This window comes from Panthera onca, chromosome A1 (genome assembly GCF_046562875.1).
Source record: "Panthera onca isolate mPanOnc1 chromosome A1, mPanOnc1 haplotype 2, whole genome shotgun sequence".
Classification (NCBI taxonomy): domain Eukaryota; kingdom Metazoa; phylum Chordata; class Mammalia; order Carnivora; family Felidae; genus Panthera; species Panthera onca.
The window spans coordinates 5,662,339-5,687,598 of NC_138339.1; the positions used below are offsets into that span (position 1 = coordinate 5,662,339).

Consider the following 25,260-nt stretch of genomic DNA (forward strand, 5'->3'; position numbering starts at 1 on the left):
GGTCTGTTTCCCTTTCATCCAGGGACAAAACAACTTGATATTCTCCTCCAAAAGAAAAACAAAATGGTACCATCCAAAAGACTGTGGGCCTCGCAGGCAGGCTCTAGATTTCTAGGCCAAGCAAGGTTGAAAGTGGGCTCAAAACAGAACAGGTCCAATCTCAACAGTAGTCTTGGATTGCACCCCTAGCTCTCAGGATTGGTCCTCTGGCTTGAAGATGCCCAGAGCAGGGGAGAGGCATGGGACATCAGTCATAGTGTTGTAACATTTTGACCTCATGCTTACTGATAGCCTGAGCCAGGCACAGACAGTCCCTTCCTACATTGGGGGGCACCCTTCACTGGGTGGGACACAGCTTCAGCATGGTGGATGCACCCAGGAGAAGAAGCTAGGCATAGCCACACTTGTAACTGTTCCCTGGAGACAGGACCAGGCTGCTGGAGGAACAAAAAGCCCCTCTCTGGTTCCTGATGTACATGTGATCACAGAACAGAGGCTAAATCTACATTTCTTGATGGCCAGCGATAATAATTAGAAGAACTCCCCAAACTGTCATTCATGCTCAGGACCACCCACAGCTCATTGGAGTTGAACTGCCCTCCTTCTTCCTGATCACACTACGCAGTTTACTTTGTGGCCATCCCCAAATTAGTTCCCACCAGAGCTCCAGGGGTGAGGCCAGGCAGAAACCCCTGCCCAGGGCATTCTTGTCAACCCTCCCTCGGGACAGAGAGGGAAGAACGGACCTATCGTCTCACGCTGCCTCTCGCACCTCAATGACCTAGAGTTCCCACGGCTGCCTGGCCAGGGCACGGGCTTCGGGCAGCCTCCCCTGCATCACTGTCTCTTCTGACTCCGGTCTCATTCTTTGCCCTCCAGGGCTGATGCGGTTCTCAGAAATCAACTGGAGAGGCTAAAGATACAGGAAACTGAGTTTGGAGGCCATGCACGTATACTCTCGTTAGAGACCGTTCAGGGGAGTGCTCGTGTCTTATGGATTCATAGTTTTACAGCTCCTCTTCCGCTGTGATTCACCCATTCATTTCTCTAGCAGCTTCTTAGAAGCTTTGCAGTAAAAGAGTCAGTGACCCTGGTTTTCAATGGGCTTTTACCAACACGTGGTAATATATTTCGTGCTTGGCACCATGGAAATGATGCAGCGTATTTGGAGGTCAGTAAGCTGGAATCATTTTATATGAATAATCTGTGACATGTCCAGGCTTTGCTCTCATGGCCCTTCTCCCTGGAGGATTCTTCTCCAGGATAAAGCTGTCCTTTTTCTGGGCTTCCTGGCACTCCCTGAGTATCATCTATAAGCACCTGTCCCCGCTGGTCAGGGAAGCCAGTTTATCTGGGGCCTGTGGAGCCAGACTCCACTCTCTTTGCTCTCTGCCGTATCCCCTGCGGAGGACAAAGCTGGACACACAGTAGGTGCTTGGTCAGCATTGCTTAATGAGCGAGTAAATACCATGACACCTGATCCCGTTGGTTCCCTTCTGTACCCAGAGTATTTGTGTTTTGGTTTCCCCTGGGTTCGTGACATTGTCATAAGTGCTTTTCCTTGTTCTTAAAATTCTCCTCCTGAGATTTTAAAAGCATCTGAGAAGGGTGCAGTTAGTTGTGGAATACAGAACTTAGTTACGACAACACGGATGGCTCTTGCGGGCGGTATGCTAAGTGCAGTAGGTCTGACGGAGGAAGGCAAAGACTGTATGATTTCACTCAGATGTGAAATCTAAACAAAACAAACTCTGAAGCACAGAGGACAGCCGGTGGTTGCCAGAGAGGCGGTGGATGGGGTGGGGAGGAGGCGTGAAGTAGGGGAGGGAGATTGAGAGGGACAGACGTCCAGTTATAAAATAAATATGTCACAGAGATGCAAAGTACAACATCAGGAGTACAGTGGGTAATATTGTAATAACGTTGGTGACAGATGGTAGTCACACTTACCTGAGTGATGAACGGAATTGTTGAATCAACACGTCGCACACCTGATATGACATTGTTTGTCAAGGGGCATCTGGGTGGCTCAGTCAGTTGAGCATCTGACCCTTGGTCTCAGCTCAGGTCATGATCGCACTGTTCGTGAACTCGAGCCCTGCGTCGGTCGGGCTCTGCATTGACAGTGCGGAGCCTGCTTGGGATCCCCTCTCTCTCTCCCTCTCTGCCCCTCCCTTGCTCTCTCTCTGTCTCAAAATAAATAAATAAACTTAAAACAAAAAAGCCATTGTATGTCAGTTATACTTCGATATTACCAATTTAAAAATTGCGTGCAAAATAGTAATTAAAATGCGTCGCAAAAGACGTACACATAAGCCAACAAGCGAACAGTCGACAACGAGAAACCAGTCGTTTACATACATACACCTCTTTTAATCTTCCTGGTGGTTGCTAATACATGTGAACTTTAAAGGTTTTAAGTAATCTCTACCTTAAGAAATTCAAAGAGATACTTTTAAGTCTCACAACCCCGAGATCAAGAGTCACATGCTCTACTGACTGAGCCAGCCACGCGCCCCAGTCCACATGAACTTTGAAGCTAGACGGCCTTACTGCTCAAGTCCTATCAATTTAGTGACCACGCGGAAGCTGAAGGCTGAGCTCAGAGGCCAGCGGGGGGAGTGTGGCAGTGCGGGCTGTGGTGCCAGCCCTCCAGGGTTTCACCCCACATGACAGGGTGGACCTGGGAAAGGGGCCGCCTGTCTCCGTGGCCTCGGTTTCCTTCTCCCTTAAACAGCGCTGCGTCATAGGGCTCTCACGAGTTATGTGGGCTCTTTGATGATTATCAACATGCAGACCAAGGGGGAGCATGGTTCCAGCCCCGAGAAGCCCAGCCAAGCAGTGGAAGAAAGACAAACCTTGAAGGTCAGTAGTAAATTGAACCCGTTTAGACAAAGGCGGCGATGGTGTCTCAAGGAGCGAGAACAGCACGAGGGAAACTACAGACATTTTAGAAGAGCAGCGTGAACACGCATTGACTTGGCCCGTGTGTGCCCTTCAAGGGCATTTGTAAACCACGAGAGAGTCCCTGGAAGGCAAGCTGAGCCAAAGTTGGGGCTGTGCCCTTGCCGTAGATGTGCTGTCATGTGATGGTCTGGCTCAGTTCCCTTAGCTCCTGGGCTGGCGAGCAGCATCCGGTAGGTTTCTGGAGGCAGTTTCGGCCTCAGCATTCTGACTTCATGCCCTTCACCTCGCCGTGCGTCTTCATGGTGCTCCAGGTGTGCTGTGTGTCTAGGGGCACCTGTTAGACGGAGGGACCCCGCCATTAGGTGACAGCGCTGAAGTCAGTTATGAACCAGCAACGGAAAAATGCAGCTAAAATGGGCCCAAACACGAAGCTCAAATAGGAAATTGCGCAGAATCTAGAATCACGTATCTCTTCTAATCAGAAGCCGTTGCGTCTGTCTTAACGTAGGCATGTTCGAAGGGATAGAACCGTGAACACGTGCGGAGTGTGCACGTCCCCATTTTTGTTTACCGAGCGCCGCTCTTGAGACCGTGCTGCCTCTGTGGTTGGGAATTTACATGTACTCATTAATATTTAGGTACTGATAGTGGGATTAGCACTTTAGAAATAAATATCATACGTACGGTACTTTCTTGCCGTTGCAGTGACGTTAGTGATACGGAGCCTGTGAGGATGTCTGGTTTGCTCCCGGTTTGCATGACAGCGGGGGTGGGATCATGTTTCTTTCAATAGCCTGGTACCTACCGTGAAAGTGTGAGTGCCGTAGGCTCAAAACGTAGTAACCCTGAGGTTTTAAAGTGATACTGAGGAAGACCACATCCTGCGCAAGCCTTAGGGCCCCAGATAAATGGGACAGGACTGTTGGTACAGTAGAACGGGAGAACACGAGGGACCCGGGTGAGCGTCTTGCTGGTGAGCTGGAATTGGGTACTGTGGCAGGAAGTTGTGTAATCCAAGAACTGAAAGCCCCGCGGAGCCAACGCAAACACTAAAATAATTCATTTTTACAGCTCAAGGAGATGCATTCTTCCTTTTGAGATTTTCCTCTTTGAGAATGAGAAAAAGAAAAAAAAAAAGGCAGACAAAGGCATTTCGAATTTGGTGGGTCTTTTTGTATTAAGAGCCCATTGTATACACACACTCCTCCACTGAATGTTGATTTATGTAGATGTTGACTCACAAGTTTAAACCAGAGTCCCCAAACAGTATTTGTTTTTAGATGAATAGTTCACTTATTTTCTCTGCATGAGTTTTTCTCCTCTGAAGCACTGGCCTTTCAAATGAAATAAATATAATGTTTCAAAAGGATGTAGGCATGAATATTCATAAAGACCAAAACAGTGAACATAAATAAAAGCACTTTTATATAACATCTAAATTTTTTTTTTTTATGAGGACCTTACTTTGTGGAAATTTTTTTTTGCACTTCTAAGAGGATATTCAAAGTGATTTTCCGGGACACTGTTTCTTCAACATAGTCTACCTGTTTTCACATAGTTTCATACGTATTTCCCTTTACATACGTAGAAATCAGGTGGCTCTGGCTTACGGCACAATCCATTCACCATAGAGTCAGCCTCGTATGGTGTTAAGCCTTCAGTAAAATATCTCAGCAACTAGAGGAGTGTCAAAAAATAAAGCAAAATAAGATCAGAGTAAGTACCGGGAAAACATGGCTTGTTCATACGCGGAGTAGGGCTGAATATTCTTAGGTGTTTCTATAGATGTGCCTGTGATTTAAAGGTTAAGAACACATGAGGCGCCTGGGTGGCTCAGTTGGTTAAGCGTCTAACTCTTGATGTCAGCTCAGGTCACGTTCTCACGTTTCTTGGGTTCGAGCCCCGCTTCGGGCTCTGTGCTGACAGCGCGGAGCCTGCTTGGGATTTTCTCTCTCTCTCTCTCTGCTCTTCCTCCTCCCTCCCCCCCTTCTCTCTCTCAAAATAAATAAATTTAAAAGAAAAAACACATGGAAAACTTGTGTGATTATATGCTGGGAACCCAAGCAGTGAAGATCTCCTCATCCCACTTCCTTCAGGGATGGAGGTAAGAGTGGAAGAACTGAAAGAAAAAGATAAACACAAATTAAGGCTGCAGTTACTTTTGCCCGAACAGCTCGTTTGAAAGGAGCCGGCGTGCTGTCATATTTGATTGATTAACTCAGTTTCGGGGTTGTCAGGGTATCTTATTTTAAGTGATCCCTGGGATTACTGACAGAAGGCACAGAAGTCTGTGTTACAGCACTGGCTACCTCGGCCTGTGACTGTCTTTGAACTTGACTGCGGAATGAATGCTGAGTTAATGGCAGCGTACTGTATAATCTAAATGTGAACGGTAATGAGAGTGAAGTTACTATTATCTGAACGGTAATGCGGGATGGGAAGTTCTTCACACGGAGGGTGGGATTGTAGCATTCAGGTTCGCTCAAAGAAGGGGCCGCTGAGAGACGACCGTGTCCTTGGAGTCACTTGTGAAAATCTAAGGTCAGAAAGGAGAAAGCTGTTTATCACATTCAGAAAAAAAAAAATAATAATTAAAAAAAAACCCACCAAAGAACATATTATTTTCTCCTAATTGTGTAAGTAGAAAAAAATCAGTGGATGTATTCTAACAAACATTTTGCCTGATTGCTTCCAAATGAACTTGCTGGTTTTTTTCTTTGCATTTGATGAGAGAAATAATTTTTACAAAAAGGGACTCCGGTGTTGGAACAAGCTGTTTTGAGTAGGGCAGATGGATTCTGAAGGTTCTTTTTATTTTGAATAACACGTGCTCCATTAACCTTCAGGGATTATGGTGGAATAATGTTTTTTGTTTTTAGCTTTAGCAGAAGATTATGGCTTGTTTTTATGCTGCTTTAGGACTTTGGGCAAAATACTTAACCCTTCAGCACCTTGATTTTCCTAATTGTAAAATAAGAAAATACCTGTGAATAAATCTCGTCATGTGTATTGAGCTAGGCAACATACCCATTTCAGGTTGGATGATGATCTTTCTTCTACTCAGAGATATTTCTGGCAAACATCCCCACTTTTTCTCATTTCTTCTGCTCTTTCTAAAGACTTTATCACACAGTTTGAAAACCTTGTGGAACCTGGGCATTTTGGTGAATGGCTCTCTTAGAAGCCATACTTATTTTGCCACGAGTTACCATTTTGCTGAAACGGCCACAACTCCTGGGAGTCCCAAAGGAAATGACCTGTATCTTAGGTTTTCATTACCGTAGCAAATCACTTCTGATGGCGGATGGCTACGTTAGGTTTCTGCTCTGAATGCTGAATAGCAAGCAACCTCTAAATCTAAGTGGCTTATAGAATAATGGCATGTTTCCTATTTCATCCTAACCAGTCCGTGGGTTGGCTGACTTTGTCTGGACCCTACCGTGCCAAACAGATAGGATAGATTCTAGACTTTGAGTTGGGTCCAGATCCTGCTCCGTATGTCTTCAGTCCAGACCCATTTGAGAGATGTGTCCTTCTGGACCATGGCCTCCTCATTGTGGAAGACCAAAACACCAAGGGGGCTGGCATAAATGTAAATTGAGGCTTCCTAGAAAGTGGCAGGCTGTCGGCCCATATTCTGTTGCTTAAAGGAAGTCACATGGCCAAGTCCAAAGTCAATCAGATGAGCATGTATACTGCCGCTGATTTCCATGGCCAGGTCAAGGAGAGAGGAAGAATTGTGGACAGAGGAAGAATATTCTGCCACCTCTGGTATGTTAGGAAACCCTGTCTAACTGAGGAGCATTCAAGAATGCTTTGTGTTCTCATTTTTATCTTGGCCAAGTAATCATTATCCAAAACAAATCTTTAAAAAATGTGAATAGATGCTCTGGGAAAGAGGAATGTAAGGGGAAACACTACACTATTTTTTTCGGCCCAAGGAGCACAACTTAAATGCTTTCACAATGAAGATGGTAGTCCACATTCATACGTGGTGGTTTGCTGATTGCTGGTGGGAAGTTTACCGATTTTTAACTCTAAACTCACCAGAGTTACAGACGGACTCTGCCGTCGCTATGTGACTATGAGGTGGGGAAGGAGATAAGGGAAGTAAATGGATACGTTTGGAAATTGGCCTTCATTCCAAGCCATTTCAAGTGTCTTCTCTGTCGTAGCTAATAAAATGCCTTATATATTGTACAGTTAAAAAAAATGCTAGGGGATACATGAATACGAATGATGAGTGAAGAGGTGAAAATGGCACACAGAGATAGGTGGATACCCAGAACCAGACCAGGAGTCGGGAGGAAGAGAAGGACCGAGGAAAGGAAACCACGTCAGGGTTCCCAACAGACGGAAGGCTGGGCGGACAGTCAGCTGCCTTTGTTCCCTGAGGAGGTAGGGGTTTTTACATCCTACTGTTCTTTTTTTCAAGCTTTTTAAAATTTATGATCTCCCTCCTACTTCCTTTAAATGAAAAGAGGCACAGGGAGAGCTACTGTTTCTCCTCTGGTTCCATCGGTCTCCCTGACTCTGAATAACATTTCAGAGGAATATGAGAGGTACGCGGTGATTCATGATTTCATCATTACTCTCTGCAGCCCCAGCTCTGTCAAAGAACATAGTCTTTTGCCTAATAACATAGGCATTTGAAGAACTGTTTTCGTATTTTATCCTGATGGGGTTGATACTTGGGAAATCTTGGCTGAAGCTAACTGTGGAGGAGGTAGAAACGCTTTTCTATTATTAAGTCATCAAGGTGTCCCCGAGTTTTATTCTGAATTCTGGCCATAAAGGAGGTTTGGGAATAGTATAAAGTTCATTTCCCAGGATTTCTAAGTATGTTTTTCATGGTAAGAAAGATGGGGTTCTACTTGAACTTTTCAAGGGTTGACTGAGAGATACTCTCCGGTGACTCTGGGACAACTCCGTTTTCTCCTGTGACACGAGGGCTTCCCGTCAGCAGAGTGGAGTAGGGGCCACACAGGGGAAGGTGTGTGATGTGGATCTGGGCCTTTTTGCTTGTTTAGTGGAAATGACACTGGAAATAAATATATGTATTTTTTAAATCCTGGTCTTCGTTTTAAAATCAAACTGGTATCTGTCTTTCTCTGACTTACTTCACTCAGCATAATACCCTCCAGTTCCATCCACGTTGCTGCAACTGGGCCGATTTCATTCTTTCTCATTGCCAAGTAGTATTCCGTTGTGTATATAAACCGAATGTTCTTTATCCATTCACCAGTTGATGGACATTTAGGCTGTTTCTATAATTTGGCTATTGTTGAAAGCACTTCTGTAAACATTGGGGTACGTGTGCCCCTCTGCATCAGCACTCCTGGATCCCTTGGGTAAATTCCTAGCAGTGCTATTGCTGGGTCGTAGGGTAGTTCTATTTTTAATTTTCTGAGGAACCTCCACACTGTATTTTCACTCATATGTGGATCTTGAGAAACTTAACAGAAGACCATGGGGGAGGGGAAGGGGGGAAAAAGTTACAAACAGAGAGGGAGGGAGGCAAACCATAAGAGACTCTTAAGTACGGAGTGCAAACTGAGGGTGGATGGGGGGCTGGGGGAGGGGAAACTGGGGGATGGGCACTGAGGAGGGCACTTGGGATGAGCACTGGGTGTCATGGAAACCAATTTGACAATTAATTCTATTTAAAAAAAATGAAATTGGCATGGAGGACTCAAGAAATAAAATCTGGTAACCAGGTCAAAGACAAGAAATTATTCATCGCAGTTCACTGATTTGTTGATTAACTCAGTAGGTGTTTAGCACCAGACTTTGACCATACATTTCCCTTGTCCCATGGGTCTTTCTGGTTCGAATATTGCAAATTCCCTGCAGTGATGGCCACCAGAGGGCGAGTGACTGACCATTGAACCCAATGACAGCCTTTCGTGGATCAGCGTGGGTCCCACGCACATCACCCCGGAACAGGATTACAGTAGAGAGTCAAATCCATCCACGCAGGGCGGGGCCCAAGAGCATGTATTTCTGACAAGCTCCCGGGTGAGCTGGGCCCCAGGTGCGAGGCGTACCCGTGGTGTACCAGGCGTAGGAGCTCCACAACGGAAAGGACAGTTCAAGGGCATTGTTGGTCCAGGGAGCACCGGAAAGTGCCGAGGAAGCCTGTGTCCCCTGTGCCGCATGGACCGTGAGCCCACATATCCACCCAGCCAGAGGTCATCAGACACTTACAGGATTGACAGTGGGAAGTGGGTTTCGTTTTCGTTACTTGCTCCGAAGTGGTTTCAATTATTTACAGCTTGTGTGGGTCTTTGAATGAAGAGTATGTGGCCGTGATGTCTGCTAGTCTCCCGTATCTTGGTCACCCGTCAGGGCTGGAGGTGAGCTGGGCCGAAAACCAGAGGTGTCCAGCGACCCGCCAGGTGGCGGTGGGATTGATGCACGTCCGGGGAGTGCCCTTGGGTTAACACCTCCCCGAGCACACGCCTCTCGTTGTCGGTCAGCCGCCTCGGGCTTCCCTGCTCGCAGCTTTCGTGTGTCACTGCACCCCGCCGTGTTGCATCCCTTCCTTCTGCAAGTATCTGTGGAGGTCTTTTATGTGACGGGTCTTGTGCTCAGGTGCAGGGAAGCACCCATACGCAGCCCTTGTCCCTGTGAGCCTGCATTTACATGGGGGGAGACGGAAAAGAAGGATTAGAAAACTATCAAAGTAAACGCTCCGATTCCAATAATGATACGAAGCAACTGAAAGCGAGGTGATTCGCTAGGGCGTGAATGGGGTGATATTGTCAGTAGGGGGATCAGTGGATTCTCTCTGGGGAGGTGGTGTTTGAATTGGGGAGCTGCGAATGACAGGAAGAAGCCAGCCAAGGGAGGGTGGAGGAAGAACACTAGGGGCAGAAGAACAGAACGTGCAAAGGCCCTGAGGTTCAGGGACCAGCGAGAAGGCCAGTGTGGAGGGACTGTGGATGTGGGTGATGGGAGTTGGTGAGAGAGGCTATTGGAGGTGTCAGTCAGGCCAGAACATGAGGAACCCTCGCTGGCATGGATGAGGACTTTGCATGTTTTATATCCTCGGTGTTACAGAAAGCCAGTGGCGGGATAGACACCGAGAGGGAGTGGCGTGGCCGGTCTTAACGTGTTAAAAGGTCACTTTGATTACCGTGACATGTTACCTGATGGCTCCATCATAGCCCAGGAGTATCATTCCTGTTTTGTGGGGAAGACACTTAAGGTCTGATTTCGTAGCCACTTGGACGCGTGTGATACTGAGTTGCTGCTTAATCACCATACTGTGCTTTCAATCCCCGAACTTCTAACTGCAAGTTCGTACCCTTGAAGATTTCCCCACAGACCTGCCATCCTAACCACTGTTCTACTCTTCCTATGAGGGTGGCTTTTTTAAAATTTTAGATTCTACATCTACGTGGTGCCCTACGTATCAGCAAATCATCAGTGCCCTTCTCTTTTGGACTTATCTCACTTAGCATGATGCCTTCAGGGTCCATCCATGTTGTTGCAAAGGGCGGGGTTTCTCTCCTTCTCATGACTGAAAAATACTCCACTGTGTGTATGTATCTCTTACCTTCATGCATGTATCTACTGATGGACGCTCAGATTGTTCCGTCTCTTGGTGTTGTGAATAATGCTGCAGGGAACTCGGGAGTTTTCAACATCCTGTTTTCATTTCATTTGGATATGTACCTAGAAGTGGTAACTGTATTGCAGTGTGTGAAAGCATCGTGTTGTACACCTTAAGCGCACACATCATATGTAAATTGTGTCTCAATTTTAAAAGAAACCCTTGAACTTCTGTGTGGGAAATTCATTCTAGAGGACACTAGTGTAGGCGGATGCTTTTGCAAGAATCCAGAGGTGATCGTATGAGTTGGACTAGAGGTGTAGCCCCAGGTGGAAAGGGGTAGGCGGATTCAGGATGTCTTCTAAGGATCAAGAGAACGAGGAAGAGAAAATTATTAACAATAGTTCCTAGGTTGGGGACTAGAAGTTTCATTAAGTGAGATGGGAGAGAATGTGAGGACAAAGGTTGGAGATTGGAGAGATCAAATCTGTGTAATGAGAATTGTTCCCCTGTACTTGAGCCTCTTCTGATGATCTAGAGTCTCTGTAATGCTTTCCTGTAAATAGTATTAATGACGATTTGGCTGTTGTGTTTGTGTAATCTACTGTGGTGCATAAGCATGAAATTCAGAATTAGATCTTAGGACTGAGACAGTGTGCTCAGCCTATAGACCCGTGTAAAGTCTTGTGAGGCCCTGGGAAGCCAGAGTGGTTGAAAAGAGAATGGAACCTGAGACAGTTCCAGAAGCATCTGGAAGCATCCATGACATTGTGTTGAATTCAACCTCAGTCAGAGATCTAGACTTCCTCTGTGGAGCAGACAGTCCTTCCCTTGACTCGTACTTGTGGGAAAGCCTATGTCTCTAAGCGGAGGAGAGGTGGCTTCTTAACTGATACCAGAGCTGAGGTTTGATGGGATTTTAGTGGGGTGGCATATGTGGATTCCCCAAAGTCTGTATATGGATACACACGCACACACACACAGGGATTACATATATGTACGTATATGTATATGTGTATATGTATATAATATGCATGTGTTTCTCTGTATGTGTATATGCACACACATATAGAGATATAGGTCCAGATGTGCAAGTGCATACCCTCCCCACTGGGAGGACCTGGGAAAGAAAAAGGGGAAAGGGGAAGAAGATAAACCTAAAAAGAGTAATCATAAAGAGCCACTCACAGAAGCCTGGACATACACTGATGTCTTAGCAGTAAACATTGGTATGACTGAGGGCCCCCAATTAAAGAAAAGGGTGTTTGCACAGTTGTGATATTTGTACTAAGAAATGGAACAGTGACTCCAGTCCTTATAGAAAGTATGATCGATAACAGAAAATACTAATCAAAATGAAAAGATAAGTATCATTTTGCATCTCAACAAAAGAGCAAAGGGAGAGAGAGGCAGACCAAGAAACAGACTCTTAACCAGAGGGGAGGTGGGCGGCAGGGGTGGGGGGAGGTGGGTGAGACAGGTGGGGGGGGGGGATTAAGGAGCGCACTCGTCGTGATGAGCACCGGGTGTTGTATGGAATGTTGAATCACTAAATTCTACACCTAAGACTGATACTAGACTGTATGTTAACTCTACTGGAATTGAAACAAAAACTTAAGAGGAAAGTTAAAGCACACTTCTGGCTAAATATCTTGCTAGGTGTTTCCAGACAAAAATGTAAATTCTCCTAAATAGTAAGTGGCATAGATATTCTCAAAGCCAGCAATCCTTTGAGGTGGAAGGGTACCATTCAGAAAGAGAAGTTTCGTTCATATTTAGAATGTACTTCCAGAATGCTCAGTTAGATCAATACAGTCAAGAATTCCCTCTTTCCCTTGGGAAATTTTGTGAAACTTTGGCATTTGTAGTCGTATTCTAAAACAACAAGCGACCGCGTTAAAAGAACTACAATTCATGCTCCAGTCAAGCAGGTATGATTCCTATGGCTTTTAGTGAAATCTCTGTCTTTGAAAATTAAGCTAGTACTTTCAACACTGTGCTATTTTTGATTTCTCCGAGATTTGTGGGAGAGAACAATTCGAGGAGCTCGTCTTCTGATTATAAAATACGTATGTTCACTGGGATGTTATTTCTCTTAGCATTATTAGCATAAAAGAGTAGAAAATGTTTCTCAGATGGCGTATCCTCAACAGAACCATGGCGATTTACATAAGTAATCCTGATTATCTTCCTGATCGTGCTTGCTTGTGTGTGCTCGGGGAAGGGGGTTAGACAGCAGAGCTGCGTGAGGACAGTAACGCTGGGGTACCATTTGGATGGAAAAACTGGAAGCTCCATCTTTGAAGCTACTGTTGACACGTCTGGGAACGTTCTGCTTGCCATTGAACTCTGAAACAAATGTGAACCACACTCTGAAAATCCACGGACTTTGCACCAGGGACCTGGGTAGTCAAAGACCAGATCTATGTAGAGTCAGGTTAGGACCATTTCTGTGTCTTTCTAACCGTTGCTTAAGTGGTACCTCAGCTCTTCTCCATGTTTGCAACAATTTTTCCATTTAAAAAAGTAAAAAAAAATCATTTGTATGAAATGATTTGTGATTCATTCATAAACTGTAAATAACTGTGAAGTTTATTCTTTATCCTCCACGTGGAAATGGCGTATGAGATGTAAAATGGAGGGAAAGGAGTTGAAATCGAAAGTCTGGTCTGATCTACGGCATGATCTTGATACTGTGGTTTGAATTGTGTCCCCCAAAAGAGCAGAGATGCTTAAAAGTGTAACAGTGAGCAGAGACCCAAGTGCAGAGAGGAAGCCAGGCAGGGGAGTCATGGGCAGAGCACCCAGGAGTGAGCATTCCGGGCAGACCCCAGAAACAGCCCTGGAGGCCAGATGGAGGGAAGGAGTGAGTGGGTGGAGTAAAGGGGAGGTGGCCCCAGGAGGCCACATCTGGGGACTGGTGGCCATTGGCAGGACCTGTACTCTGAATGAGATGGGGGCAGCTGGAGAGTGTGGGTGGAGAGACGATAAAAGTCTGTCCTTGAAGTGGCTCTAGAAAGAGGTGAAAAGCCAGTCTGGGGAGTCTTGACCTCCAGCCCATGTAGTTTCCACTTTCTTCTGTGACCATGAGGGCCCTTGAAGAGAAGAGTTCTGAGCACAGGGGTTAGCCAGAGGAAAGGTTCATCCAAGGAAGGAACTAACTGGACCTGTGTCTTCAGCATCACGAATCTAGCAGCTGTATGTTGGCTGGATTAGGGAAAGGAGAATGTTGGAGAAAGGGAGATCCATGAGAATATTACCACCGCAGTTGGATAAGGGGCGCCTAACTTGCCATGAATGATCAGCAGTAAGGAAATGCTAGTGCAAGGAAAATCTGGTGCATCCGTTACTATGGAATATTTTGTAATTGGTAAAAAGTAAATCATATATTCACATCTCCAGACTTGGAAAGATGCCCATGATGTATAATTCAGTGCTAAAAGCAAATTGCAAAGTAATGCATATAAAGGAATCTAATCTATCCATAAGTAAAACTCGTGTGTGTGTGTGTGTGTGTGTGTGTGTGTGTGTGTGTGTGTGTGTGTTGTATGAGCTTGGTGTCAGTCAGGACCACCCAAGCTGTGCTTGGGGTCCCAGGGGCTTACTGCCACAAAGGATTATGGCAGGTTCAAATACACGAACACAGGTCCGTGTGGGTCAGCTGAGGGAATCTGCCCCTCACTTGACACGAAGCTTGGGAGGAGGTCCAACATCATGTTTCCATGATTGTCAGGGAGAGGAGGGGGCTTGGTAAGTTGTGCAGTAATTTCTACCCAAAAGATAACATATGTCTTCTTCCCACACTTTATTTGTCAAAGCAAGTCATATGGCTTCCTCTGACTTAAAAGAAAATGCTCACTGCATTGGTACTATGTTCCCAGAAGGAAGGGAGTTAGAAATATTTGGTGATGAGTCCTAATGATTACCAGAAGCATGGAGAATGGGGTGGGACAGGCAAAAACGAGGAAGGATGTGCACTCTGGCTCCCTTGTCGGGGGATGGGGAGGAGGAAGAGAAAAGTATGGAAGCGTATTTAACAGATGGGAAGTAAGGGTGGAGAAACGCAGACAAACAGATGCGAGACTCTGGGGTCCTAAAGTAAGAAGACATTGTTTTCGAGTGTGGACGTGAAGAATTGTCAACGGCGAGGCTTCAAAGTTTGCACCTGGGTTGTTGGGGACAAAGACGTCGTGGGCAGGATTGCGTTACCCTGCAAGAGGAATAGGTTTAAGAACATAACAAAGAAGCTCTTAACTTGGTTTGAAACTTACAGCGCTTGAGGTTCAAGTAGCCCAGAGAGAAAGATGTGGATGTCTCACAAAAGGCAAATGGCGGCCTAAGGTCAGGGAAACACTTCAGTCGGGTGTTTTTGGGAGGAGTTCTACCTCTTCCGGTGTCACGCTGATCCAGGTGTCTGTGCAGGGTCTCAGTAATCACACCAGTGGCTCCCCTTTCTTCAGCCTCTGGACAGAGATACAGTCAGGGAGGGTCTCAGTCATGGAAATGTCCCCATGGGAACATGGAAACCCAAGTGCTTGCATTCGCCTTTTTGGAGCTTTTAACCCACACGTTCTTTCGATGTGCCAAATCCATTTTGGTTTTACATATGGCCCTAGTTGAAGTTGCTTTGGAAAGAAGGCTAAAAAGAAAAATAGAGCCCTCTGGAAGCAATAGGAAGTGAAGGCTGTTCCCTATGTGGGGCTTGCAGCCACACTTGACTTTCTTCTTCCTCGTCCAGCCTGTGGAAGGCTCCCTGGGCACCTCGTGCTGTTCCTGAAATGCTGCCACTAAAATTCAAAGTTGATTTAATACAACTTGCTTAATTGACCTTTAAAAAAATTCATTTTGTCATCTAAAAATGAACACTTAACAGGAGTAATTGTATTTGGAAAACAGAATGTCTATTCTCCATTTGGTTAATGCAGATAAGCTTTCCATGTGCTTCCTTTTCAAAGCTCAAAATGTCTGCTGAACTGTAAAATAATTGAAATAATGTTAGAGTTTTAAAGCTGTCCAAAATTAAGCTGTTCAAAAGTTACGGTAATTTCAAAGAACTGCAGGTTTTTGCATTAGAGGAAAACTGTAGTTGTTTAAGAGAGGCTCTTTTTTGTCATTGTCAATTCTAATACTTGAAATAACCATTTTTTAATGTTTATTTTTGAGAGAGAGAGAGAGAGAGAAAGAGAGAGAGAGAGAGAAAGCAAGTGTGAGCAGGGGAGGGGGCAGAGAGAGGGAGAGAGAGAAGCCCAAGCAGGTTCTGCACTGCAGCACAGAGCCCGATGCAGGGGCTCAAACCCAAGAACTGTGAGATCATGACTTGAGCTAAAGTCCAACACTCAACTGACTGAGCCACCCAGGTGCCCCTGAAAATAATCATTTAATACCTCTTGTAGGAAATAGGATTTTTCATTAATGCCGTGTGTAGAAATAAGAGTGTCTGGATTAAAAATAGTTCCTGTAAATTTGGTGGGTAGTAGAGATTCCGAAGTAAATTTAATTTTCTCAATAAGCCATGACCATGCACAATTATCTATCTATTTACTTTTGAGAGAGAGAGAGTGAGCACGGGGGAGGGACACACACACACACACACACACACACACACACACACACACACACACAGAGAGAGAGAGAGAGAGAGAGAGAGAATCTCAAGCAGGCTCTGCATGTCAGTACAGAGCCTGACATGGGGCTCAAACTCCTGAACTGTGAGATCATGACCTGAGCCAAAGTCAAGAGTTAGACGCTTAACCGACTGAGTCACCCAGGCTCCCCTCTAACTGACAGTTTTGTTAAATGTTCATTGTTGTGTGTTACCATTTATCATAAACCACCCGTCTGTAAACACAAATTGAAAGTTAAGCGTATAGAAATGAAGGAAATATGAACAAATCTTGAAACATTAGCAATTTCGTAATGATCATTAAAAATCGGTCCTACTTACTGAAAGAGTTCAGCATCTGAGCCAAGATGTCGGACACTTCCTGTGATTGTCTTCGCAGGAGGGGAAAGAGCTGCTGTCTTTCCACGTCAGACTTGCAAGAATGTCTTGTATGCATGTGTGTCTTCTGTTAGACCTTCAGCTTCATGGGATTTCTATCAGGGGAAAGATAGGGGATTTCTGTCAGGGGAAAGATTTCTATCAGAGGAAAGATTTCTATCAGGGGAAAAATCCCATGAATCCCAGCTTCATGGGATTTCTATCAGGGGAAGGTTTGTCTTGGTCAAACTCTTTACCGAGAACACGTAGAAGAATTAAACCCGTGGATTGCTATTTGGGCTTTGACACTGACTGGTTGGGAGATATTGGCCAAGTTCCCCATTTCTCTGGGTCAGTGATACCCCTTTTGGAAAGCAGGATGCAACTATTGAAGAGTGGAGAAGGCACTTGTACACTGAGTGCTCCTTAAATGCATGTGCTGGTTCTTAGCAGTTTTGAAATCTGATTTGGGGCTCTAAGAAATCACTCTGTATATTCTCTTCTTGGGAAGTGGAGGCAGAGGACTGCCCCAGTCTGCTTGGGTCGATTGGCACCTAGCTCAGAAAGGTCCCTCCGAAGAAACGCCTGGTTTCTTTCCATTAATGCTAGGTGTTTTGGTACATAAACTGTCTAACCTATTTTTTTCCCATTCCATATATGGAATAGAAAGTGTAGAATGCTGTATAATAATACCTGAATGAAAAGCATCTTCACAGTCTTTTTAAAGAGGTAAAATAAAAAAGTATTTACCAGCAAAATAGTATGGCCATGGTGGTCCTTTTGCCCATATGTTTTGGCCTGAAGTCCATTATGACTAGACTGAATTAGGAGGAGTGGGCATAGAACAGATGGGCCATACCCAACCAAAGCTCCCTAAGGGGGATTCCTGGATTCGTTTTCACACTCCTGGTAGGATTCTTCTTGGCTGTTATTCTGAGACGCTTGAACTTGCAGGATCTTAGAGAAGATGACCCAGGGACTTCACCCCAGTATCTCGCTGGAGTGGGGCTGGGTACCCCTTCTCTCCGGATACATCAGCTGTAAAGTGACGGCTGATACACGTGACTTTCAAGTGCCTGAGAGCCAGGATTCTGCATCTGTCCTCCACCTCCAGAACCTCAGAGAAGCTTCATACGTGCTTGTCCAATGAGCAGGTGTTTGGGAGAAAAGGAAGGGGCGTGTTTGAGAGGTCCAAATTTCTTTGTAGGTTGCGCCCCTGATCTTCCATATGCCCTTTTGTCTGTGATGCTTGTACCCGTGGAGCTTATACCGCAGACCCCTGGACAGTGAAATGGTGACCATTACTTTTTGATCATGACCTGTGGTGCGGCTCCCCTTGTTCATGCAGGAAGGGGGCCCAGTGTCCTTGCAGCCCTTGCTGTCTTCAGACCCACCGTGAGCAGCGCCTGGTGCCCAGGTCCTTCTCGCGAACACACATCCTGACTCCCCGCAGAAGAGCTGGCATGGTGTCTCCCTGTCTTTCCAGCTCTGCTGGGGTTTGGGGTTCCTTATGCAACACGGGTCACTCTGCACGCGGGACGAGCTCTTTCCTTACTTAGCTTCCCTTTTGTTCTTGAGTGAAGAGCTGTGGGGTGGAGCTCCCCCGATGCCTCTCTTCTGCTTCCCTGACCTTGGCTCTTTCCCCCCTTGATTTATCACCTTTTCACCCCCCTCAGTGTTCTTCTGTCTCTGCTGCTTTTTTGACGAAAACAGCCTTTTCGGTTACCTACTAAGCCATTCCCTTTTCCATTCCGAATCTTTCTGTAAGCTCTCCTATGGCTTTTCTTTCTCACTGAGGTGATGTTCACATAACGTCAATTAGCCATTTTAAAAGGAAGAGTTTGGTGGCATTTAGTACTTTCACGGTGTTGTGCGACCATCGCCTCCATCCCGTCCCAGAAAGTCTGTCATCACCCCAAAGGGGACCTCTGCGCCTACCAGGTGGTGACTTCCCCTACCCTCTTTTCCAGCCCCTGGTAGCCACCAGTTTGCTGCCTGTCTCTGTTCATTTATCTATTCTAGACAGTCCGTACAAATGGAACCTTACAGTATGTGGGCTTTTGCCTTCGCTGTGTTCTCTTAGCATAATGCTCTTGGGGTTCATCTGTGTTAAAACATGTTATCTCAGTACGTCATTGCTTTTTCTGGCTGACTAGTATCCCGTTGCATGGATGTGCCACAGGCCGTGTGTCCGTTCATCCACTGGGGGACATTTGTGTGGTTTCCACCTTTTGCCTGTTGTGAATCGTGCTATTGCAAACACGTGTGTGCATGTATTTGTTTGAATGCCTGTTTTCAGTTCTTTAAGATACATACTTAAGAACGGGATCACTGGGTCCTAAGGTGGTTCTGGGCTTAACTTTTGGAGAACCTGCCAAGTGGTTTTGATAACAGCTGAACCACCTCCGAGCTGTTTCAATTTGTTACACGTCCACACCACTCGATCCTCTTGCATCAGCAACCCCAGATGAAACCCGACCACCCTCCAGGGATCTCCCGACACAGTTGGAGACATAGCTCAGGAATCCAGATGTGTGTTTGGAAGCACAGATACTAAACCCGACGAGTTTGGGACCAGCTTGCATCCAGATCCAGAGAGTGCTCAGAGTTACCTAATGTCTGCAGTAGTCTGGGGATGAAAGTTGGAAATCTTCAAATCTTGAAAAAGAAAGATTTTTTTCTTCCCCCTCACAAGAGTTAGTCCTTTATTGTAATCCATTGGGTTTGTTTGAATGTGCTGTCTTATTTTCTCATAATACTACTCTCTAAATGGGTGCGGTTCGGGGCGCCTGGGTGGCTCAGTCGGTCGAGCATCTGACTTCGGCTCAGGTCCCGATCTCGCGGTTCGTGGGTCCGAGCCCCGCGTCGGGCTCTGTGCTGACAGCTCAGAGCCTGGAAGCTGCTTCAGAGTCTGTGTCTCCCTCTCTCTGTGCCCCTCCCCAACTTGTGCTTAGTCTCTGTCTCTTTCAGAAATAAGTAAATATTAAAGAAGAAAAACACAAAACTACACGGGTGCAGTTCGCGGCGTTTTGTGCAGCCTTTCGTGGGCAAGGGAGAGAAGCACTGGGGACGGGCGCTCTTGCTGACTCTCCCTGTTCTTCTCCCGTAGGTGTCCTTCTTCCTCTTCATTATCTTCGTGGTATACACCATGCTCCCCTTCAACATGCGAGACGCCATCATCGCCAGCGTGCTCACGGCCTCCTCCCACACCGTCGTGCTGAGCATCTGCCTGTCCGCAACGCCCGGGGCCAAGGAGCACCTGGTCTGGCAGGTGGGTGACCAGTGCCCCCAACCCCCACCTCTGGGTGCCAGGGGTGCCGTGCACCTGTTCGGGGTGCGACTGGGGTACCCGACAGGTGCCCGAGGTGGCTCTGTGTTGCTACACCCCACCACACCCCACCTCCAGCACACCAGCCAGCCACACCCCACCTCCAGCAGCGGCATCAGCACGTAGCAGTCAGCAACAGCGAGCGTTGCGGACGGCCGCTCCATTTTGCTGGTTGCTGGATGGTCGGATGACTGTGGTTGCTTCAAAGCTGTTCCTGCTATGCATTGGAATTCAGCACCCTGTTTTTAGAGTGAAAATAACTTACACAGTTAAATTCATAGTTCTCCCCCACCTTCATATCCGATAAAGCCCTCTCTTTACAGAGGGGGAAAGATCTCCATTTCCTGATCTTCTGGCAGGTCCGTGGGCATTAAAAAAAAAATAATAATAAATCTTTCAAATGCTACGACAGCAAATTTAGCTTTGCTAGTAAATGGCATTTCGAAGAAGCCGTTGTGTTTAATTAGTTAAAAGCATTTGAAAAGTGACTTGATTTCCTGCTATGCACATCCATGAACATGAGGGTCAGTGGTTTGGAGTTGTCCCTAAGTATCTTGTTTTTACTTGAAACAGGTATGTTCAATTACGCTCTGTTAGAATCAAATTTAAGAAATGCAGCCATGGTGTAAAAACACAGAGGGTAAGAGAACTGGTTAGGAACAGCACTGCCATTGAAAGTGGGGGGTTTAGACATGGATCACACGAGCCCTGGGGGTCTGAGAAACCCGTTTGTCGTTCACTCGGTGGAATGTTTTATTTGGAAACTTGACATAGAGCTGGAGGCTTATCCTTGGGTGTCTGGGAATCCCGCTTAGCTGGAAAGCTTTCTGGGGATCCCTTTTCTCAACATTCGTCTCCTAGAGCTCCTGTGAAGCCCGGCGTTCAGTCGGAGCGGTCTGAAAGACAGCCTTTGCTGGCACCGGGTGAGCGTCAGAACCCTGGCCCCGATTCTGCACGGTGGGCTCCAGGTTCCCGCTGACTGGTTCAGACGTGGAGCAAAGCCACGTGCCCGCACGCATTCCCTGCCACTGGCCCGAGTAGCCGGCACCACCCGAGGCCCAGATGGCGACCCGTCAGTAACGGATCAAAGGAAGGAACGAAGGTGGTGTTTTATTAAAAGAAGAAACAATGCAGCTGCGCCTGGGAAGAGGCGGGGGAAATGTTCCTTTTTGTACGGGCTCTGCCCCAGCTTTTACTTCCTTGCGCCGCATGTCAGAGCCTCCCTTGAAGATATTTATGGGATGTGTCTCCTCTCTCCCATAAATTCCATTTTTCCAGTCTCCCTGGAGTGGGGCTTGGGGGGGGGGTGGGTCTGTTTCTGCAGTAGGAACGGGTATGTGATCAGCTGAGCCAGCTGACATTATGACAATCACTGCGGGAAAGCCCTCATCACACAGACATGGGGGCACTCAAGCCTGTTTTCAGGTCTTACAACACTTTCCTGGTTTTAGGTTACCCTAGAACACATCCGCTGAACATTTTGTACCTATCTCTTTGGCCCCTTCATGAATAAATACAGTGTCTGCTGGGGCAGATGTAATAGAAAAAATATCTTGGAAAGGAGGATTAAGATACATGCCTGTAAGGATCAAATGGGTTTAAAAAAAAAAGCGGAGGGGGGTGTGGAATAAATGGTTTGTCAAGAATCTGATGTATTCTAGGTCACTACGTACTGTAGTGAGTTTGCTTTTCTTTCAGAGCATTTTTATTTTCTTCTGCAAGTTCAAAAAATTGGGAAAGAATGTAATCTTAAACATTCACTTACTCAATTTTCCAAACACACAAAGAAAAATAATTTTTATCAGTGGACAGCCAGAGATAGCATAATTCTGGAAGAGCAAAAAAGAATAAAAGTTTTTCATTTCAAATGATTCCATGTAAGAATAACATTGAAAGGAAGCAGAAGAACAGAACGTCAGTTTTCCTTTTCTTCAGAAGTAATTTCACAATGATTCCGAGGGCAGGGAAAGGCAGGATACACTGACAGATTGAAAATGGAAGGTCCGTTGGTAAATGTCAAAGTCATGAGGAAAAGACATTTAAGCACCTTTGGCCACTGCTGGACATGTGACCTACAAATAGCACTGCTTTGTGATGGGAGAAAAACACTTCATTGATAACTGTTTATGAAAAGTGTACATAAATTAGGATGATACACATTAGGTGGTTATATTGCCATGGTATAATTGTTTAACGCAGAATTACTGAAAGGCTGTCAGTTTCATATGAAGAAAGAGGTTTGCTGATGAGTGGTGATCAGTGTCCCCCTACCTTATAAACCGCTGAAGACAGAGTGCGTTTTGTTTAGCGTGGATCCGTATTAATGTTTGTTTGGGGATACCTGGGCGGCTCAGTTGGTTGAACATCCGACTCTTGATTTTGGCCCAGGTCATGATGTCATGGTTCATGGGAATGAGCCCTGTGTTGGGCTTGGTGCTCCGCATGGAGCCTGCTTGAGATTCTCCCCGCCCCCACCCCACCCTTCCTGTGCCCCTCTCCCCCACTCATGCTTTCTCTCTCTCTAAAAAAAATTAAGAAAGAAAAGAAAAGAATGTTTCACTTTATTTTTGGAACATTGGCAATCCACTGATAGCATGTAATGCTTCTCTGTTAACCAAGATGTCGACTTCATAGAAAACCCTATTCCCTTCCACGTTGATTAACAGAGTTCATTGTTCTCGGCACATTTATTTTCCCAGCATTTATCTTGAAGTAGAATTCAGTCTCAGGCTACAATATATTACCCAACTGAGGGAATTTAGTTAATCACTGAAAGTGATGAATGAGCATTTCTAGTACATTTAAATATAAAGTATAATCCCTAACTTCTTTTTTTAACTTTTATTTTGAAACAATCACAGACCTACCAATAAATTCCAAATCTAATACAGAGAATTTTTTTTCCTAATCCACCAAAAGATAAGTTACCAGTCTGAGGTCTCATTGCTCCTAAATGCTTTATTTATTACTATTATTTTTAATGTTTATTTATTTTGAGAGAGAGAGAGAACGAGCCGGGGGCGGGGGGGGCAGAGGGAGAGGGAGATACAGAATCCAAAGCAGGTTCCAGGCTCTGAGCTGTCAACACAGAGCCCGACACGGGGCTTGAACTCACGAACCATAAGATCATGGCCTGAGCTCAAGTCAGAGCCGCTAAATGCTTTAGACAGTATCTCGTACGATGCCATTGCACTTAACCATGATGCAACTATCAAAATTGGGAAATTCACATGGCTCTGCTGTTGTGATTCAGATTCATCCGGCTTTCCCAACAACGTCCTTTACAGAAAAGGGCCCAGATCAGAGTTCTGCAACGTTGCCGTGTGTTCTCTAATCTCTTTGGTGTCTTTCAATCTGCAGCAACCCCTTAGTCCTCCCATGGCTTTCATGATCTTGACACTTTTGAGGATGGCATGCCAGCTATTTTACCAAATGGTCTTCAGGTTGACTTTGTCTGATGTTTCATCATGAATGGATTCAGGTGATGCATCTTTGGCAGGAAACACAGAGGTGATGGTGCCTTCTCATCACGGTCTCTCAGGGTCTCATCATTTATGTTGGTTTTTCGTCTGATGGCCGTCTGCCAGGCTTTACCGCTTTGGCATTACTCTTCTCTTCTTTGTAATTAAGGCATATTTTGTGGGGAGGTACTTTGAAACCGGGCAGATATCCTGGTTTATTCACTTATTGATGTCTAGACCGTCTTGTGTTTCCCTATTCTATACAGAGGGTTATAAGCCTTGGGCTCAGACTTGTCCAGTGGGCGCCCCTTCAGGCTGGCTTCTGCACCTTTGGTGATGGTCCCCATCACTCTTTGAGCACTTCGTTGCTTTCTGGCACAACAAGATGTTTCAGACTCATCTCATGCTTTCCCTGCCCTGGCCCTAAAATCTGCCATCTCTCCAAGGAGCCCTGTTCTTCCTGGTGAAGAGTGGCACTTAGCAAGATCTAGGCTTGTAGGTCTTCTCATTCCCATTGGGTTGTCACTACTCCAAGACAAGGGACACACGCATTTACATCTACATCAACTTTTATATATACCTACATATTAGACACCATGACTTCACACTGGTCTTTCCAGCCGGCCACGAGTTTCATGCCAGTGTTCTCCCTTTCTCTTGTGATTCCATGGCCAATAGTGAAAAAAGTTCAGTTGCAATGATTCTTAACGTATTTACTTACTGAATCAATGCCGGTGTGTAACCAGTCTCCTATCTCAGTCGCCACCCCTACCCCCACACAGGTGTCTTCTCACTTGGCCCAAATTCCCCTCCCCTAACACCTGTCCCCCTCCCCTGGCTCAGGCTATGACACGACGTCCATCTGAGGGTGTCCCCTCCCCCAACCGGGGCTGTGTCCTCTGTGTTGTCCCCATTGTAGAGGCTCCTGCAACCCACCCCAGCTTTATCACCTTGGGCGAATTCAGCTTCCCTGGTCCCCTCTAGATGCAGATGTTCCTTGCTCTGCCTGATGGCTGGGGACTGAGTTATTCAGGAGAGAAGGAAACGGACAAGAAGGGCAGGAGGAGAGAGGATGGGGCAAGGGAATGGAAGAAAAAGAACACTTTTTGAACAGAGTTTATTTGTGGAAGAGGAAGAAGTTTTTTTCCAGCTGCTCTCTGATCCATTTTGTACTGTGCTAGTCGCTCAGCTTTTCCTGTAATTACTTCGTCTTTGTTTTCCTAACTGGGTGTCAAAGAGCAGTTTTTCTGATATCTGGGATGACCCTCAAATATCAGGAAACTTAAAAAGCAGTTTTACATTGTTGATGTAAGAAGAATGCATTATTTCATTTTTTTTCTTTTAATGTTTATTTATTTGAGAGAGAGAGAGAGCAGGTGAGGGGCAGAGAGAGAGGGAGACACAGAATCCGAAGCAGGCTCCAGGCTCTGAGCCGTCAGCACAGAGCCTGACGCAGGGCTCAAACTACGAACCGTGAGATCATGACCTGTGCCAAAGTCAGATGCTTAACCTACTGAACCACTCAGGTGCCCCAAGGATGAATTATTTTATTTATCAGAAATTTAGTGTGAGCCCCAAAAGTCCTTAGCATTGCATGGTTAACTAGAAAACAAGGAGGTTCCTTGTATCAGTAAGGTAGCACACATTTGAGTAAAAATTCTCTGAGAGCAGCAAGGTAGGTGTCTTCTTTGCTTATGGCTGTATCCAGGCAAAGGGAGACTGAGGTTAGGAAAACAGCATGACACGTCACCGCTGGTGCTGTGGTGCTGCGTCCTGCTTCCGCCCACGGGTGAGGGTGGCCGGCCTGGGGACAAGATTGGACAGCGGGGCAGGAAGCTTGCCTTCCTGACAGGGGAAGGGAGTCCATCACTCAAGCGTTGGTCCAGCCTACAGCCTGTGTATCTGATTAGATACACTTGTGTTCTCTTCTCTGTTGGCCACACTTCTGTAGGTCAACATCACTGCCGGCAAGGAATTGCCAAATAGTCCTGTTTCTATGCCACGATTACATTTTATATTTGAAACT

The 25,260-nt window shown here is 46.0% G+C and overlaps 1 protein-coding gene across 2 annotated transcripts in view; it reads left to right on the top strand.

The window, feature by feature from the left end:
• ADCY2 (adenylate cyclase 2) overlaps positions 1-25,260 on the top strand; it is a 415,689-nt gene that overhangs the window by 98,394 nt on the left and 292,035 nt on the right. For both annotated transcript variants that reach the window (XM_078444291.2, XM_078444293.2), the window contains exon 3: positions 19,555-19,716. In XM_078444291.2, the coding sequence (XP_078300417.1) occupies positions 19,555-19,716 (162 nt within the window). The remainder of the gene's footprint in view (positions 1-19,554; positions 19,717-25,260) is intronic.